The sequence below is a fragment of the Vigna umbellata genome, chromosome 3 (assembly GCF_029865625.1).
Source record: "Vigna umbellata cultivar VRB3 chromosome 3, Vumbellata_1.0, whole genome shotgun sequence".
Taxonomy (NCBI): domain Eukaryota; kingdom Viridiplantae; phylum Streptophyta; class Magnoliopsida; order Fabales; family Fabaceae; genus Vigna; species Vigna umbellata.
In genome coordinates this window covers 29,411,379-29,430,862 of record NC_142167.1, presented here as the reverse complement: position 1 = coordinate 29,430,862, position 19,484 = coordinate 29,411,379, and the positions used below count along the sequence as shown (strand labels likewise).

Sequence of the window (19,484 nt, the reverse complement as noted above, 5' to 3'; positions counted from 1 at the left end):
ATTATTAGAATATAATGTATTAAAGTTATAGGGATTATTTTAGAGTTATTAAAATTAATCCCTCTCTTCTCACTTCAAAAAGGGCATTTTGGTATTTTATTAAATTGATTAAATATCATAAAAGAGGGAAAAAGTTGGACTACGGTTGACAGATTAAGTTTCTGGAAAGAGAGAAAAAAAGGTTACGTCCTCTGAAAAGAAAAGAAACGGTGACATCCCTCAGAATTTCTATATCATCAAGAAAGCATTAAAGAGGAGTAAGAGAAGGGAAAACATTGACAGGAAGAAACTATACAATGGATCTAGGTAAGTTCTTTTCCATTGTGTATGAGAGAATAGTGTGTATCATGAAAATTCAAGATCCTGTGTATGTTTTTCATTCAATTGAAAATTAAAGAATTGATTACAAGTGGTATCAGAGTCAGGTTCTGAATTTTATGATTCTCCATGAATGGTAATTTTCTCAATTTTGTGAAACCCTAATTTTTGAATTATAAAATTAGGGATTTTAAATTTTCAGATGTTTAATTTTACTGTTTATGCTATTAATCGTTTGTTTTGATTGGCACAAATGAAAGTTGAATTCCTTTGTGAATTTGAAAAGGAAGTCGCGATCAAGATTTTATTCTTTTTTGGTTGTCATAATTACATGAAATCATCCAGTGGATGCCGTAAATGTCAATTCTAATTGAATTGAAAAAGAAAGCCAATTGGAAAAGCAGTAGAGCAAATGTATTGATAATGTTGCATGATTGTTTTTGAATTCACTGTAACGTGAATTTCATTTATCTTGGAAGCAGCAAGTTATTTTTTTTTTATTATTTGATTATTACATTAATGTGGATTTGATCTCTGCATAACACATTAAAGTTCATTAAAGTTGCCTTATGTTAAAATTGAAATTCCTTGCGCAGTAACCAGATTAAATCCTGCATGAAAGAAAATTAAAGTCGCAGGGTTTTATGATTTCAATTGCTTTTATTGATGAAAGTAAAAGAATATTCACTGTAACGTGAATTTCTTTTGGAAGCCGCAAGTGGAGAATTTAATTTTGCCAAAAAGCAACTTTATGGTTGTGCCCATATTCTCACATTAAAGCACTTTTACTATTGCGCTAATGAAATTTCAAATGTGAATTAAAAGTTTCATAATTTTGAGTGTTTTTAATTTGAAAAGTGCATCCACATGGATGATATAATTTTTTTAAAAATTATGAATATATATAATAACTAGTCATTTATATAAGAATGTTATGGATTACCCAAAGGTGAACCATTATTTATAATTAATGACATTAAAGTGAGACATTTCATGTACTTAGTTAATATGTTTGTATATCCAAAGATAGCATACATATAGACTGAAGTATGATTGATTGTTTATTAAAGTGTATATGGAATTTGTCAGTTTAAGTATCACCCAAAGGTGAACTTAAATGAATGACTTAAATGATTACCTATCAGTTTAAGTGTCACCCAAGGTGAACTTGAATGTATGACTAGTATAGTAATTTGTTTGAATCCATTAATTTTATCAAAGCATTAATGTATGAGCTTGTGTATTATTTCCAGCTTACATGAATTTATCAGGTTTGAGCAACAATGTGGTCAAGTTTAATGGGCTCAATTATGCTGATTGGTCAGAACAAATCCAGTTCCAACTGGGTGTGTTAGACTTGGACATGGCAATTATGATGGATGAAATGCCCACAGCCATTACAGAGACTAGTACAAGTGATGAGAAGTCTCTTTATGAGGCTTAGCATAGGTCTAACAAGCTGTCACTAAACTTGATGCACATGTTTATGGCAGAGAATGTAAAGCCTTCTATGCCTAAAACAGAAAACGCAAAGGAATTCATGAAACTGATCAAGGAGTACTCACAATCAGACATAACTGACAAGTCTATTGTAGGAACTCTTATGAGTGAGCTGACTACCAAAAAGTTTGACTGGTCACAACCCATACATGACCATGTAATTGGAATGGCAAATATAGCAGCAAGATTGAAGTCTATGGGAATGGAGGTGAATGAGTCTTTTCTAGTACAGTTCATCATGAATTCTCTTCCTCCTAAATTTGGCCAGTTCCAAGTGAACTATAACACTCTTAATGATAAATGGAACTTTCAAGAAATCAAAGCCATGTTGGTACAAGAGGAAGGGAGATTGAAGAAAATGAAAGATCATTCTATTCATCTCACAACTCATGAAGGTGCTAGCTTCAGTAAAGCTAAATCAGGAAAGAAGAACAAGAAGGACAAAGCCCCAATGAAAGTGAATAAGGGCAATATCCAGAAGGACTAGAAATGTTTCTTTTGCAAGAAAGTAGGTCACTTCAAGAAAGATTGTCCAAAAAGAAAATCTTGGTTCGAAAAGAAAGGTACTTTTTATGTTTCTGTAAGTTTTGAAGCAAATATAATTGAAGTGCCTAATAATACCTAGTGGTTGGATTCTGGAGCTACCACTCATGTTTCTAATATTATGCAGGGATTCCTTTCAATCCAGCCCATAAAAGGAATTGAAAAGTATTTATATACGGGGAACAGAATGAAGGCACAGATAGAAGGAATTGGGACTTACAGATTGATTCTAGACACTGGTTATTGTCTGAATCTTGAAAAGTGTCTCTATGTTCCTGGTTGTGCTAGGAATTTAATTTTTGTTGCAAAGTTGGATTATTTAGGTTTTAACTTTAAGATTGAAAATGATATTTTTCATTTGTATAAACTTTCGTACTATTATGGTTCTGGTACATTATTGGATGGTTTATATCGTTTAAATCTTGATGTTAATTTTTCTGAATCCCTGTTTAATGTTGAACATGTTGTTGATAGAAATTGTGGTGCAGGAAAATAATGTTCTGCTTTCTTATGGCATAAAAGATTAGGTCACATATCCAAAGAAAGGATGTTGAGGTTAGTTAAAAATGAAATTTTATCTCAATTGGATTTTGATGACTGGGATGTATGTATTGATTGTATTAAAGGTAAATAAACAAAACACATATCAAAATATCCCGCCACAAGAAGTAGTCAACTTCTTGAGTTAATACACACTGATATTTGTGGTCCTTTTGACATTAAATCCTGGAGTGGTGAAAAATATTTTATCTCCTTTATTGATGATTTCTCACGTTATTGTTATATATATCTATTACATGAAAAATCTCAATCAGTGAATGCCCTTGAGGTGTTCATAAATGAGGTGGAAAGATAATTAGATAGAAAAGTAAAAGTGGTGAGATCTGATAGAGGTGGTGAATATTATGGTAAAATTGATGAGAGTGGACAATGTCCAGGTCCATTTGCAAAGTTTCTTGAAAGTCGGGGTATATGTGCACAGTATACAATGCCCGGTACACCACAACAAAATGATGTAGCAGAAAGGCGGAATCGTACTCTTATGTATATGGTTAGAAGTATGTTAAGTCATAGTAATATTCCTTTATCTTTGTGGATGTATTCATTAAAGATTGTTGTGTATCTGGTTAACAGGGTTCCTAGCAAAGCAGTTTCTAAAACTCCTTATGAACTATGGACTGGAAGGAAACCCAGTTTGAGACATCTTCATGTTTGGGGTTGTCCGGCAGAGGTAAGGTTATATAATCCACATGAAAAGAAACTTGATGCAAGAACCATTAGTGGTTACTTCATCGGTTATCCTGAAAAATCAAAGGGATATAGATTTTATTGCCCTAACCATAGTACAAGAATAGTTGAGTCTGGAAATGCTCGGTTCATCGAAAATGGTCAATTTAGTGGGAGTGAGGAATCACGAATAGTGGATATTCAAGAGCATACTGATAGTGTTTCTACATCTAATGTCTCTTCTGAAGTTGTTATCCCTATTGTTGTATCACAGTCACACAACAAGCAGAGACAACAAGTTAATGTTCCAATCCCACAAAATGAACATATAAATGTTGAGCCAATTGACAATGAGCAAGTCACAAATGAGCAAGTCATAAATGAGCAATTGATAGAGGAACCACAAGAAGCAGCATTAAGAAGGTCTGTAAGGGAGAAAAGACCTGCTATTTCGAATTATTATGTGGTTTACTCTTTTGAACATGAATGTGACTTAAGCATTGATGAGGATCCAGTTTTTTTCACACAAGCCATGGAAAGTAATAATTCAGAGAATTGCTTGAATGCTATGAAAGAAGAATTGAAATCAATGGATGACAATAAAGTATGTGATCTAGTTGAATTGCCTAAGGGTTCAAAAAGAGTCGGTTGTAAATGGGTCTTTAAGATTAAACATGACTCAAAAGGCAATATTGAAAGGTATAAAGCTAGATTATTCGCCAAAGGTTTCACTCAAAAGGAAGGTATTGACTACAAAGAGACCTTCTCTCTTGTTTCTAAGAAGGACTCTTTGAGAATTGTTTTGGCTTCGATGGCTCATTATGATTTAGAGCTTCACCAAATGGATGCAAAGACCGCTTTTCTGAATGGTGACTTAGAAGAGGAAGTTTATATGGACCAATCAGAAGGTTTCACAATAACAGGAAAAGAAAATTTGGTGTGTAAATTGAAGAAATCAATATATGGACTGAAACAAGCTTCCCGACAATGGTATCTAAAATTTAATGATATCATAACTTCATATGGTTTTATAGAGAACATCGTTGACCGGTGTATATATATATGAAGATCAATGGTAGTAAGTTTGTTATATTGGTTCTATATGTTGACGATATTCTTCTTGCTGCTAATGATGTTGGTATGTTACATGATGTAAAGAAGTTTCTCTCTAGCAACTTTGAAATGAAATATATGAATGAGGCATCTTATGTGATAGGAATAGAAATATTCTGTGATAGATCACAAGGATTGTTAAGTTTGTCTCAAAAAGGCTATATTAACAAAGTGTTAGAGGGATTCAGAATGGAAAAATGTTCTCCTGGAATAGTTCCAATTCAAAAAGGAGACAAGTTTAGTCAAATGCAATGTCCCAAGAATGATTTGGAACGAAAGGTCATGGAGTCTATTCCTTATGCGTCAGTGGTTGGGAGTTTGATGTATGCTCAAACTTGTACTCGGCTAGATATTAGTTTTGCTGTTGGAATGTTAGGCCGATATCAAAGTAATCCCGGAATGGATCACTAGAAAGCTGCAAAGAAAGTTCTTAGGTATTTACAAGATACCAAAGAATACATGCTTACCTACAGAAAGTCAGATCATCTTGAGATGGTTGGCTACTCTGATTCAGACTATGCTGGATGTGTGGATTCAAGAAAATCCACATTTGGTTATGTTTATCTATTAGCTGGAGGAGCAATTTCTTGGAAAAGTGCAAAAAATTAGTCATTGCTACTTCCACCATGGAAGCTGAATTCGTGGCATGCTTTGAGGCCACGATTCATGCTTTATGGTTGTAGAACTTTGTATCGAGGCTTGGCATTATTGACAGTATTGCTAGGCCGATAAGGATTTATTGTGATAATTCCGCAGCCGTCTTCTTCTCTAAAAATGACAAGTACTCAAAGGGTGCTAAACACATGGATTTGAAATGCTTGTCGGTTAAAGAAGAACTGCAGAAACGTAGAGTGTTAATTGAGCATATTGGTACGGATTTGATGATAGCATATCCGTTAACTAAAGGACTACCGCCCAAAAAGTTTATTTGCCATGTTGAAAGTATATGCATTATGGATAAGTCAATATTAACATAATGATGTTATCTATCTATACGGATATGTATAGTTATATGCTTGTATTGTCATGACACTTGTGAATTCAATTAAAGTTATGTTTCTCTTTATTCTATTGTTATCCACATTAAGTTATATACATGTATTATTGATTGTGGTAACATGTTATATCTCTTTTAGAGACATGAAAGTTAAAAGATTGATTAAAGTTATGTTGAGTTGGTTTGATCATGTGATACATGGAAGGAATCTTGTCGTTCATGACTTTTGCCCGCCATGATCCGATCATTTCAATTCATATAAGGATGATGACTTGATAATTCTAATGAATGATGCACACTTAAAGTTTAGTTTTAGATCTTCAAGTCATCACATGAACCAAGTGGGAGAATGTTAAATTATATTAATATTTAAGATTGGTTCATGTAATTTAAAGTATAACTTTGATGCACAGATTCTAATGTGATGATTATTAGAATATAATGTATTAAAGTTATAGGGATTATTTTAGAGTTATTAAAATTAATCCCTCTCTTCTCACTTCAAAAAGGACATTTTGGTATTTTATTAAATTGATTAAATATCATAAAAGAGGGAAAAAGTTGGACTACGGTTGACAGATTAAGTTTCTGGAAAGAGAGAAAGAAATGTTACGTTCTCTGAAAAGAAAAGAAACTGTGACATCCCTCAAAATTTCTATATCATCAAGAAAGCATTAAAGAGGAGTAAGAGAAGGGAGAACGTTGACAGGAAGAAACTATACAATGGATCCAGGTAAGTTCTTTTCCATTGTGTATGAGAGAATAGTGAGTATCATGAAAATTCAAGATCCTGTGTGTGTTTTTCATTCAATTGAAAATTAAAGAATTGATTACACGACGTCTTTATAGACGTCAGACATGCATTAACCAACGTCTAAGGGCTCTATAGACGTTGGATATAGCATTAACCGACGTCTAAGGGCTCTATAGACGTCGGATATAGCATTAACCGATGTCTACTGCAGCTCGTGTCTTTAGGTAGCGTAGTAACACCTTCTTCCTTTGCTAGTTTTGTCATAGAAAATGTTGCGTCTTTTGGACCTCTTATGGCATTTCAATCGAAAACCGAATCTGTGTCCGCCTAGTTCCATTCCAACCGACAATGAAAATGAATACGGTGACTTGAGAACTAGGCAAGGACCCAGGTTCGGTGTTGGGTTGAAACGCTATAAGACATCCAAAAGACGCAAGCTTTTCTTACGAGGAAACTAGCAAAGGGAGAATATGCTACTACGCTACCCAAAGACACGAGAAAAACTGCACCAAAACACAACAAAAACTCATTTTAATCGGTTCAAATGGAAGATAATCAATCAAAGACTAATTTAATCGGAGTAAAAGTATGTTTAAAAGATTCAAAAGAGACAAAAACGCACCTGAAAAATGCAATGCTGCGGAGAGAAAAGGCGAGAAACAAGTTGATGAAGTGCGCGCAACCGCAAGTTTGATTTTTGATTTAACAGCAAACAAGACGTCGGGCACCTAGGGAACCGACGTCTATTCTCGCCTAGACGTCGAGACCCTCACTAATATGACGTCCAAAACAACTTTTCACCTACCCTATCAAGCCATTTAGACGTCAGATGGCGGGATCCGACGTCTATATGGTGGAAAAAAAGAACTTTTCATCTACTTGTCAGACATATACACGTCCGTTAGGAGGGGCACCGACGTCTATAATCGTATACAGACGTCGGGGTGACGGGATCAGACGTCTATAAGGTGGAAAAAAAGAACTTTTCATCTACCTGTCAGACATATTTTCACTTGTCAAAATCTCTAAAATACATAAAACTCTACCTACTGACTACATCAAGATGCAATAGCAGATTCAAACTAATTATAACCTTAACATATTATCTCAAGTGACCAAAATAAGTAGCAATTAACCATCATTCTTAGTAATACTCTTCCAACTCAAATAACACATATAATTTATTTTCAAGTACTCATACTACCATACAATTGTATTTTCGCAAGCTATAAACCATACCAAATCAATTTTACTTCAATTAAAACACATAACAACAAATTATCAAACTTAAAAAGACTTTAGAGAAAAAACATTAGCTTCCCTTAGATAATAGAAGCTAAAACAGCTCGAAAGGACCTAAAACTCCATCCCCAACTTAAAAAGTTCTATCTACACCTACACACCACATAATCATGATCGAGTACCTAGTTAAAATCAGTTATCAGTTGGGAACATACTAGAATGATAGAAAGACACATGGGACAAAAGATTGCTCACATGCAAGAAAAAAGATATAGTTCAAAAAAGAAGAGTAGAAACTAACTTACTCTTTTGAGAAAAATAATCAGATAGAAATAAAGATCTTGCTGTTGTGATCACCTTGACATTTCTTAATCTTCAAAACAATGATTTAGTGGTTAGAACTTTAAGAGAGAAAGTAATGGAGACTTAGAGAATAAATTTTAGAAAAATAATTTGTGTTTTAAGTAATGAGACCTTTAAAGAAATTTTTATTTATAATTTTAATATTTAAAATAACATGGTCTCATTATTTAAACACTATACCAACTCTTTAAAACTAAATTTTCTAAATTATTACATTTTAAGGACTAAAAATATATTTAACTCTTTTATCTTTTATGTTAGGATGTTTTGTGTTTTAACTAGGTCATATTTAGTTATTTTATGGTTTCTTCATTTCTTAAAATATATAATAAAATTGTCACGCTTATATCTTTTTCAAAATAAACTTTTGAGTGATTTCATATTTCAGAGAACTAATTTATTTAAAAGACTGTTTTCCTATATGCTTGAAACTGTGTAAGATAGCGGATGAAAAACTCATGGTTATTTTTGTTTATGTGGCCTCGGATTTTCATTAATTGGTGATGTGTTCGTAGAAAAAGAAATTAAAAAAAGTAAGAAAGTGGAAAGAAAAGTATTACATGTGAGACGGTAGGATGCAGCAACTCTTATTTATTCTTCTTCCTTCCACTCTACTCTCCTTTTTCTATTGCTTTCTTCTTTCCATTATTAAAAAAAAAGCTTTTTTTTTCTACCTCATTAATTCTTTCTACTATAAACTTTTTCTTTCAATTCAGACTGGTTTTTAAGGTTTATGATTTTTATTTATTTTTAAATTCAGTATTATTTTGATTAGCTCAGAAAAATAATTTTTCTGCTAGGTTGACTTTTTGACTAAAATTTGGTTTCTTTTAGTTATTGATCTAAGTCTTTATAGTCTTTGGGCTTTTTCAACCCTTCTCAAGTCATTACTTTAAGGGAAAGTCAATTTCACACGAGAAATAAACTATTACCAGTTAATTACCATATGAAACAATCCCATGTGCTTCTTATATTTTAATCTTTTCTGCTGAAAAAAAGAATTTAGTTTAATCTAAATTTTGAGTAACCGATTACAGCCTCACGGAGTATCCGATTCCAAGGCCTAGCTCACTGTTACAAATAAAGCTTATATTAAGGAAGTATGACAGTTACACGATGAACCTTTACTGTAACAGTATTAATATTCCCTTTAAGCCTTTGTGCTGCAGTTTCACTGTCAATGCCAACAAGCCTCTCACCTGCACAATCCAAATATTTTCAAACAAAGAAAATCACACCTGCTTCACCTGAGAGATTGCATCTCTATCTCCTGATTAAGTCTGACAGTGACAGCAGCTGAAAAATTATGAAGCATGCAAACCAGAAAACTGTTTTGAGGACTTTAGGAAGAGACTCGGGATAGTGTTATATTATGCCTCAAACTAAGATATGATATTTTCCATAATACCTTTTTCTACCTCAATTTAATCTATTCAGTATTAACATTACTAGCACCTTTGAAAAAATCATATAATAAATGGTTTTCAATGATAAACTACAGAAAATTAGATGATAACAAGAAGAAAAATATATATACATGATCAATACCATTTATCTCAATCAATTAATCTCTTTGATGTATACCAGCATGAGCAGTTGGACTGTCATTTATGCAAGACAATACAATATGTGATTTTAATTAAAATAAGTAATTAAGATATTATTTTATATTACTTTTTTTTATTAATTAAAATTAAAATATTATAATACTTTTATTATTGAAGTATTTTGATAAACTTATTCTAACATGTAAAGACTGAATATGGACTGAAGAAGTGATTTGAGATATGTTAAGTATTAGTATTAATATGACAGACATACTTAATACATATTTTTTAGAAAAATATCATAGATATTCTTTATAAAATATCCTATATAAATCTATACAACGATCACACAGACAAATTTTTCTATAAGTTTAGAAGATAAACTTAGAAAAAAAATTATTTTCATTATATTTTGGATGACTGTTCATATGAGATATATATGATTTAATTTTGAAGTTTTTGTTAATATTTTAATGGACAACACCATCTAAGAGAGAATGGTGTTTAATTCTAACTTTTTGGGATGTAGAAAATTACACATTAAGATTGTCAAAATTTTAATGATGAGAAACAAAAAGGTCCTACCGGGAGTCGAACCCAGGTCGCTGGATTCAAAGTCCAGAGTGCTAACCACTACACCATAGAACCATTTTTGCTTATGAAGATACACTTTACTAAAATAACTTAAACTTCGATCTTAAACATACATGAAAGAACATAAATTAAATGACAGTTTATATATATATATTTTAATGCTGAACTACTTACAATATTTTAGCCAAATATTTTCTATTATTAATTAAAGTGATGTATTCTCCCTTATCTCTTTGGGTAACTCAAGCCAACAAGAAATCTTTAGGCATATAAACAACTAAAAAAGAAACGTCTATAATTATTTAACCAATTTCGGAAGTGAAAAACAACCTAAGGCTCCTCAAACAAAACGGTCCAATAAATAATTGAAGATAGACATTGAATATTTAGGTTGTTTCATAACATTAGATTTCTGACATTTGCACCAAATAATCACACACCAACACAATCCAATAACAGATCCTATTTTTACAAGCCGCCGTTCCCTCAATAAAAGTAAAATCTTTTTGTCTGCTATTTGACTCACTAATTTTCTCCCAACTATTAAGATTTACTAACCCTTTTTACAAAAATCTGTTTAACTTTCAAAGCTAAAAACTTTACTCTTGTTTAAGTTTCCTGAATATGAATATTTTTATGTGTATTTGAGATCAGAAAGTGGTTATGATAGTAATATATCTTGAGATAAAAATGATTAAAGATAAAAATAATCTTAATCCATATAGTTATTTCTTCTTATATATACAAAATCATCCAATAATTGTGTTATAATGGAACAAGGGTGGTAGCAAGTAGCTGGCAGGCTGAGGCAACCCAGTCAAACCCACAAGTCTTGACCCAATTGAGCTTTCCACGGTCAAACATTTCTTCACCTTCCTAGAAGCACCTTCCAAGACTTTTTTCTGGTGATTTCAAGCTTTGCCAAAAAATCTTGCACCAATTCCCTCCTATATTATCACTATTAACTTCTGTCTCCTCTCCTTATATCATGCCACACACCACTTTCTGTTTTTCCAATACAAACTAAAAACCTACCAACCTTTTCTTCCCTCAAGAAGATATCTTTCACTCACCTTCTTTCCAACAATTGTAACAAACAACAATACTATAGTAACATGACCATGGGTGATCATAATAGTAACTGGGGAACTTCTGAATTTAAACATCATCAACTTGGACTTGATGTTCCAAAATTCAAGTCTGCTCAACCTCCTTCTCTACCTCTCTCTCCCTCTCCCCCTTCCCCTTCTTCTTACTTGCCCTTTTCATCTGCTTTCAGCCCATCCGAGTTCTTCAACTCTTCTTTGTTTTTGCCTTCTCCAAATGTAAGTTACAAGCTTTCTCATGTAAATAATCTGCTCTGGTTTGGTTTCATCACTAATTGTGGGGTTTTCTTTGGTGTTATGTGTGTGGTTTTTAGATTTTTGCATCTCCTACTACTGAGGCTTTGGCTGCGCAGACCTTCAACTGGAGGAACGGTTCAGGAGAAGAAGAACAACAACGTGACAAAGAGGATGAGAAAAACTACTCGGACTTCTCTTTCCAAACCCAAATTCAATCTTCCTCAGGCATGCTTCAAGTGGTGAGCACTGTTGTCTTTTTGTCACTATTTCACTTAAACAAGTGTTATTTTCTGTGTCTTTTTGGTTAATCTTTGATCATCAAATACACTTGCAGGCTGGTTGTTGTTCTCTTTTCTGTTTAGACATTTGGACTCGTTTCTAATGTTAGCTTCATAGTTTTTCTTTTTGTCTCGGATCGCTTTGTGGGGTCAGTTTATTGTTTACTTGTTTTTAATGGTCCTTTGTATTATATTCTTCTTCTTTGTTAATCTTATCTCCCTATTTTATTTTTGTTGGCATAAACACGGTTTGAACGGTTAAAAAAGAACTTGCATAGCATATTCCAAGTTGAAAAATTCTAAGCCAAAAGTATGTCAATGTATGTTTCTATGTTTTGACAAACAATAAACTCCATAGTAATGATATAATCAAGCTGCATAATCACAGTAAACAATATTTGATTTATTGATGACTTGAAACATGTTATTCTTGTCGTGTATTTGGATTTGTATTCTAACTACCTGTTTTACTTGAGCAGCAGGAACCTCTTAAGAAGCAAGATATGTGGAAATTCAATGAACCTTCAAAGCAAACTGATTATTCATCTGAGAGGACAGCAACAAAATCTGAATACCCTCCGATTCAGAGCTTTTCCGCAGAAATGGCATCGCACAAATCAGAATTACAAAGCAATTCAGTTCCTGGGTCTGGTCGTTTTAATTACGCCAATGCATCTCAGTCTGTTAGAGAACAAAAGAGATCGGAAGACGGATTCAACTGGAGAAAATATGGACAGAAACAAGTGAAAGGGAGTGAAAATCCTCGTAGTTATTACAAATGCACACATCCAAATTGCTCTGTGAAGAAGAAAGTTGAGAAGTCTTTGGATGGCCAAATTACTGAAATAGTGTACAAGGGCCATCATAACCACCCAAAACCACAGTCTACTAGAAGAACAAGCTCTCAATCAATTCATCAACCTTCTTCATCTTGCACAAACTCTGGGATTTCTGATCAATCAGTGGTGACCCTAGGCAATCCACAAATGGATCATTTCTCCATGAAGGAAGATTCTTCAGCTTCTGTAGGAGAGGAGGAGTTTGAACAAACATCCCAAACCAGTTATTCTGGGGGAGATGAAGATAACCTTGGACCAGAGGCAAAAAGATGGTAAGATCGATAAACGACAATCTAATGGCCTGATTCACTACTTTAGAATGAAAATGCAGAGTTTACTTGGTCTGAAATATAATATAACTAATTCTGATTCACTTTGTTTCAGGAAAGGAGATAATGAAAATGATGACTATTCCGCCTCAGGGAGTAGAACTGTGAGAGAGCCTAGAGTTGTAGTTCAAACCACAAGCGAAATTGATATACTTGATGATGGCTTTAGGTGGAGGAAATATGGACAGAAAGTAGTGAAAGGAAATCCAAATGCAAGGTAATTAACTGAAGAGAACAAAGACCTTTAGTCAATGCTTCTATGCGTTACAGTTCATTGTCATCAATACCATAACTTGTTCACATTCCATGTGCAGGAGCTATTACAAATGCACTGCCCCTGGTTGTTCAGTGAGAAAACATGTTGAGAGAGCTGCGCATGATATCAAAGCTGTGATCACAACCTATGAAGGGAAACACAACCATGATGTGCCTGCTGCACGTGGTAGCGCAAGTTATAACATGAACAGAAATCCTGTGAACAGCAGCATATCGGCTCCTATAAGACCCTCTGCAGTGAACTGTTATTCCAACTCATCAGGTTTCAAAAATTCTCTCTACAATAATACCAAACTTCCAGCAACCAGAAATCAGGAATCTTTTGCACTGGACAAGTTCCAGAACCCTGGAAATTTTGGCCAATCGGCTCTCAACAAATCAATGAGTTCATACACGGATCATGCACCGTACTCACATGCTACATACTCAAATGCCAAGGATGAGAGAAAGGATGACTCCTTCCTTCAGTCATTTCTGTCAAAGGACTTCTGAATTTTGCCCTACTTATTAATATTATCCTGGATATGTTATTGTATAGCATGTAGGATTTTAGTTACTCATCACAGCAGAATATGGACAAAGAATTCCCAATTGTTTTCTTGGTTACCTCATTTAGATTAGTGAGTGGAACTACAGCCATAGTGACAGCAAATTGTTGCTATACTACCTGTCTACCAAGTTCATCTCCCAATAGAAACTTTGATCTTTATCATATGATTTGACGAATGAATTCTATTATTCTTTTGTTGTATTTTAGGGGAAAAGGTTTTCTTGGAAGAATCTTCTTTAATTAATCTTGTAAGAATGCTTGTGCTGGCAATTTCCACTATGCAGTCTCTACTTCTTGTTTATATTAAATGATTTGTGATGACTGATGAATATCAGGAGGTCCAGAATTTCCATATTTTACAACGCCATCTCAGACTTTGATAAATATTCAATTCAAAGTCCTTATTGCCCTCAAAACAAAACATAGTCCTTGATGCAAATTTTGATGATAATGAAATGTTTAGTAACTTCTTATTTAAGTAGAAAAGAAGAGGCAGTTCAGAAAATTTTCACGGCAGAGAATTTTGTATTAAACTAGTGTCCAAATTTTGAAAGTTGAAATCTAACATTTTAGCAAGTCAAGTCTTTTATTGCTATGGAAACAAAATGCACTTCAGTTCTGACTTCTATTGCCTGTGTCTCAGACTCAGGCAAGAATAATGCATTCCCCACATTGGTTTTTCCTTTTTTGGCCAAACTGGTCAATAAACAGTCTCCAATACAAAAGAGATTAAACATTACATGTATTGGTATATTAAATCAATATCAGATCTCACTGTTTAACATGTGAACAGAGCCAGAGAGGTGAGGTCTGAGTTCCTTTCTCATCTTTACAGAAAAATGTGATTTGTATAGAAGTATGAAAGTGTGAAACAATAATAGGGAGAGTTTTGCACAGTTCCGCCTTCAGATATAAGGTTGAGTTGATAGTTTGTAGCCAGAAATAAGGGCTGATGCTGCTAGAGACAAAAAGGCAAAAATAGACATGCTAATGGCTGCAGCTGAAGCATCTGTAAATATATTGTCAGACCCTTCCCTCATTCTATTTGTCAATGGAACTGCTGAAGAAGCAGATGACATCAAAAGATATGCAACAATCTGCAACAAAAAACGTTATGCAATTAAGATTTGTAGTCCTTCAAAGGGCAAATATTTCGCATATCATAGCCAATCATAAAGGTTGTGATTTTGAATAAACAAATATACTTTAAAGCTTTGAGTCATTCAAACTGAAGCCTCTACCAACTGATAGATCATCTGAATATTATATGGTGTTGCCATCAGTTGGACTCATTAACTTGTCCAAAACTAAGGCCAATAAAAATCTCCCATGTGATTGCATTATTGAAGCATTTAAAACGTCACTGCATTCTTATAAAAACATTTCATTTTAAACATTCCATATTTTGGGCCTTGCTCCCTCTATAATTGTTTCATGTTGATTAACAGCCCATCCTTATTAGGAGTCCTATCAGATATTCTTTCATTTTCACGATTTCCGTAGAGGTAACTTCTGAAAGAAGTAAAAAGTTTCCAACCCAATCTTTTAAAACTGGTGATAGCTCTCAGCCATTCAGCCTCAAAGGACGCAACAAATTTTGATTCAACTTAAACTTAAACACACCGACTTTGATTAGTGACTCCTCACAAGCCATAGAACCAGACATACGATAATAAAAAAAGCTGGATCGACGAAATTAGAGAAAAATGATATCAAACCTGATCACCAGAAAAGTCAATGATAGCTGCCATTTTTGGCTTAAGCAATTGTTTTGCAGTGGAAAGTTCATGAATTTGACGGAACGCTTGGCCTCCAGTGTACAAACTAGACAAAATCGCTATAGCTAGCAAGTACCTGTCATTCTCCAAATCACAATTCAACTTCATCACTATCGTGAATCCACTATCTATGTATCTAAAACTGAAGTTTTGTATTGTGATTCAATCAATTATAATTGTCATGATAAAGATCACACATTTTATATAGAATTTATTTAAAGTGTAATTTAAAAAAGAAGAAACCACATGTATTATATCCTTGTGGTTGTGAGAAATAACCTTGCTTGAGTTGTTGTGACAAAATTCATTATTAGGAGTGACAAGGGTTTTGAAACTTTTTAACATAACTGCACATTTAGAGTTTGAATCTGAGACAATACATTAAGCTAGAACAAGTTCTGACAGCTAATTCACATATTCAATGCTCTCTAAAGTGTATTGATTCCTGGTGTTAAATAAAATTAAACTCATAATTTTGTTGGTTTCTCAATGTTTTTCCCTTTAGGAGATAACAATTCACACACAAGATGTGAAAACCTCTATCAGTGGAAATTCGAGCCTTGGTTTGTTTCACTCCACGAGAGACCAGTCATTTTGGTTAGACCAACCCTTCTTGTTTATTTAACACATTATATTTCTAACATTTATCTGTCTCAAAACCAATAAACTATCCTAACAACTCAGACCAACGAATAGTTTTATCTCACATCTCAATTCTCAGATCAACATTAAAAAAAAAAAACAAATCTTGACCAATACCAATGGTTCTTAATCCAAAATTCCAAAAACCGGGTGTCAGATTTCTACCTGTACTCTTCATATTTGTCGAAATCTCTCCAATCGCCGTGTTTATTGCTGGCCATGACAATGAATGAAATCAAAGAGAGAAACAGAGCGATCCCTCGCAGTGCTAATGACCCTCTCTTCATCAAGTCCTCCCTCTTCCACCGCCGCAGGATTCCGGCTATTCCACCGCCGCCGGTAGCCGACGTCCGTTGGCTCTCAGTGGGCGCAGAAGGCGCCACAGGGGGAGACTGAACATGTATCTTTGGCGACGAATTTCCGTCGGGATTTGACATCTTGTGTTTGGTTTTGGATTGGGATTTGAAAGAATTGAAGTGAAAGAAAACAGCGTGGTCTGGTGTTTTTGTGTTTGCTAATGTAAGGTGGCAATGTTGGTAAAATCGTTATGGAAGTTATCGAAGTTTCGGGGGAACAGAGTGGTCTGAGCTCACGCGCGCGTTATTAGTAGCGAAGATGACGTGGCGTGATGGCATTGGTTGAAGGAGCGAGAGTATCCAAAAAAAGGAATGATATAGCTGCCACAGCAATGTTGCGATGATGGCAATGATGCATGATTGGGAGTGCCAGCGTGGCAATGAGATAACTACATTGGAAAGTTAATTTCTATATAATTTTTTATTCATCTAAATACACTCTAATTCATCATGAATTAAATTTAGTTTATTTAAATACAAATTGTGTCTCACTTTTGCTTAATTAATAAATTATATGAAAAAAACAGCTTATGAGATCAATTTATGAATTATTCTCGATCTTAATCTTTCATTTATTCTATATTAAGAACTCAAAAGATTAATAATTTCTCAATTGAAAATAGTTATGTTAAAAAGTATTAAATTCTCACTTCTCTTTATTAATATATGTAAATGATTATCTCTCTTTCTTATCATAAAAAAATAGATCTGTTATCAAAATAAGAATCATAATTTGTAACAATGTAATGAATATAATTATTTTAATTGACTATGATTTATTTTTTCACGTTTAAAATTAATGTATGACTCCTATAACTACGCATAATCTCTTACAATCATCATTTTCAATCTTTGTTTAAACAAATTATTTTTTACTTTATTCTTTTTATGGCAAAAAAGTTAAATAAAAAAGAATGTATTATCTCCATTTTCCACAAATGTTAAGCCAAAAAAATATTTACAAAATATAATTAATTATTAAAATCAAAATAATAATAAATTAACAATGTAATGAATACAATTATTTTAATTGACTATGGTTTATTTTTTTCACGTTTAAAATGTATGACTCGTATAACTACGCATATCATCATTTTTCAATCTTTGTTTAAACAAATTATTTTTTAATTTATTCTTTCTATGGAAAAAAAGTGAAATAAAAAAGAATGTATTATCTCCATTTTCCATAAATGTTAAGCCAAACAAATATTTACAAAATATAATTAATTATTTAAATTAAAATAATAATAAATTATAACGTATAAATTTTCTTATTTCTTCTTTTTTATATTCATTTTTTACACTCAATTATATTTTAAAAATACAATATTTTGAATACTTTAATTATCTTACGTATTCATAATAATAGAAGGGAATAAAGAAAAATAGATAGTGAGTTTGATAACATTGTTTTACTTTTCTTTACCTTTAATCTTTGTTTTTAGTATATTAATTAAAAGAGAAAGAATTGGAATAGTTAGAGACACATCTCATAAAAGAAAGATTTGTTTAGGGATAATCAATATGCACGAATATTCGGTTGTTAATGTAAAATCAGATGAAAGGTTGAAAATGAGAATATTTAATATATATATATATATATATATATATATATATATATATATATATATATATATATATATATATATATATTAACGAAAATATTAATAAATTATCTTTTAATTCATTGAGGTTTTTCAATTCGACACATATAACATGTGAAAGCTAAAAGAGAAAGAAGAAGAAAGTATTTAAATAAATGTTTAATGTCTCAGGTCCTTATTTTGGCCCAGAATCTTAATTAAGTCCCTTTTCTTTTTGCCGTCTCAATTGGGTCCCAATTTTTGTAAAATTGTAACAATTAAAGGCCTACCATCAAATTGGACAAACGACCGTTTAATTGTTTATTACGTGGCATGGGCAGTGTTTTCAGTAATCACAGGTGGAATTAAAAATTAAAAAAGTATGAAGTTAAATCAGCTTTAGGGAAAGGGCATAGTGGGAAAACTCATTATGATTCCCACTTCAGTAATTGGTCTTCCCTTCTCTTTCTCACACACAACTAGAGTTCGATGATCTTATTCAGAGACTCTAACCGATGGCTCAGCTCACCCACCTGAGCCCGGAGCACCGAGTTCTCAGCCTCAACGCTCAAGAACTGCTGCGTGGTGATGTTGACGGTGGTGAGTATCTGCTGATTCTCCTTTCTCAGCTGAGCCACTTGGGTAACCAGATCGTCCAAGTGCTTCTGCTTCCTCATGCGAGATCGCCGTGCAGATTCGCAATTCGATGTCATTCTCTTCCTCTTTCTCTGATCCATTACCGCTTGCAAGTCCTCCTCAGAACTCGAGTTCTGAAGCAGAGAGGATGAACCCGAACATGTTCCGCTTGAGGAAGTCATGGTATGAGACACATGAAAACACAACACAATATTACAATACAATACAACACAACCCTTCTTAGTTAACACAGTTCGCAGGACCCAAACACTAGACACGAACAGACTCGAAAAATTATTACTTTATGACGACGACGGCGACGATGATGATAATGAAAATAGAAATATAGCAGTAGACATTATAGATTTATATGATATATAATAAGTGATATAGCGAGAAAGAGGTAGAAATCATGAAACGTAGTACAACCAATAGAGGAAGGCAACTGAGAAGGATTGAACTAAATGGGTCCTGCGCCTAACAGTGGAATTGATCATACACCCGGAAAAGAAGAGCTCACTGAGAATCAAATACATGAATCTCAAACATCAACAACAAGATGTTGGACATTTAATTTGCGCTTCTAATATCTACTTCCTGGAGAGAAGAAGGAAAAAAATGAGTCAAAATTCTCCAACCTAATTTCGTAAAGTTTCAAGCTTTGGTGCTGAAAAAT

The 19,484-nt window shown here is 33.3% G+C and overlaps 4 protein-coding genes and 1 non-coding gene across 6 annotated transcripts; 2 read left to right on the top strand and 3 right to left on the bottom strand.

Annotated features, from left to right (window-relative positions):
* Positions 1-1,804: 1,804 nt before the first annotated feature.
* On the top strand, positions 1,805-2,305 carry LOC148202202 (uncharacterized). The gene has a single exon (XM_088109556.1). The coding sequence runs from the start codon at positions 1,805-1,807 to the stop codon at positions 2,303-2,305; it is 501 nt and encodes a 166-aa protein (XP_087965682.1).
* A 7,875-nt stretch (positions 2,306-10,180) lies between these two features.
* TRNAQ-UUG (transfer RNA glutamine (anticodon UUG)) lies at positions 10,181-10,252 on the bottom strand. Its single transcript has one exon. It is a non-coding gene; the product is annotated as a tRNA-Gln (tRNA).
* Positions 10,253-11,082: 830 nt separating this feature from the next.
* LOC124823866 (putative WRKY transcription factor 26) lies at positions 11,083-14,142 on the top strand. 2 transcript variants are annotated; one of them, XM_047296175.2, is made up of 5 exons: positions 11,083-11,523; positions 11,619-11,780; positions 12,302-12,930; positions 13,043-13,204; positions 13,302-14,142. In XM_047296175.2, exons 1-5 carry the CDS (start codon positions 11,314-11,316, stop codon positions 13,753-13,755), a joined length of 1,617 nt encoding a protein of 538 aa, XP_047152131.1. In that variant the 5' UTR covers positions 11,083-11,313; the 3' UTR covers positions 13,756-14,142. The 2 variants fall into 2 exon arrangements, with proteins under 2 accessions (XP_047152131.1, XP_047152129.1); XM_047296173.2 differs by having other exon boundaries at positions 11,088-11,523; positions 12,299-12,930.
* Positions 14,143-14,513: 371 nt separating this feature from the next.
* On the bottom strand, positions 14,514-16,781 carry LOC124823867 (CASP-like protein 4B1). The gene is made up of 3 exons (XM_047296176.2): positions 16,399-16,781; positions 15,532-15,667; positions 14,514-14,910 (listed from the first exon to the last, which is right to left on the bottom strand). The coding sequence occupies exons 1-3, from the start codon at positions 16,668-16,670 to the stop codon at positions 14,719-14,721; spliced, it is 600 nt and encodes a 199-aa protein (XP_047152132.1). The 5' UTR covers positions 16,671-16,781; the 3' UTR covers positions 14,514-14,718.
* A 1,870-nt stretch (positions 16,782-18,651) lies between these two features.
* Positions 18,652-19,005, bottom strand: LOC124823865 (bZIP transcription factor 44-like). Its single transcript, XM_047296172.2, has one exon. The coding sequence runs from the start codon at positions 18,988-18,990 to the stop codon at positions 18,652-18,654; it is 339 nt and encodes a 112-aa protein (XP_047152128.1). The 5' UTR covers positions 18,991-19,005.
* Between the last annotated feature and the right edge of the window lie 479 nt (positions 19,006-19,484).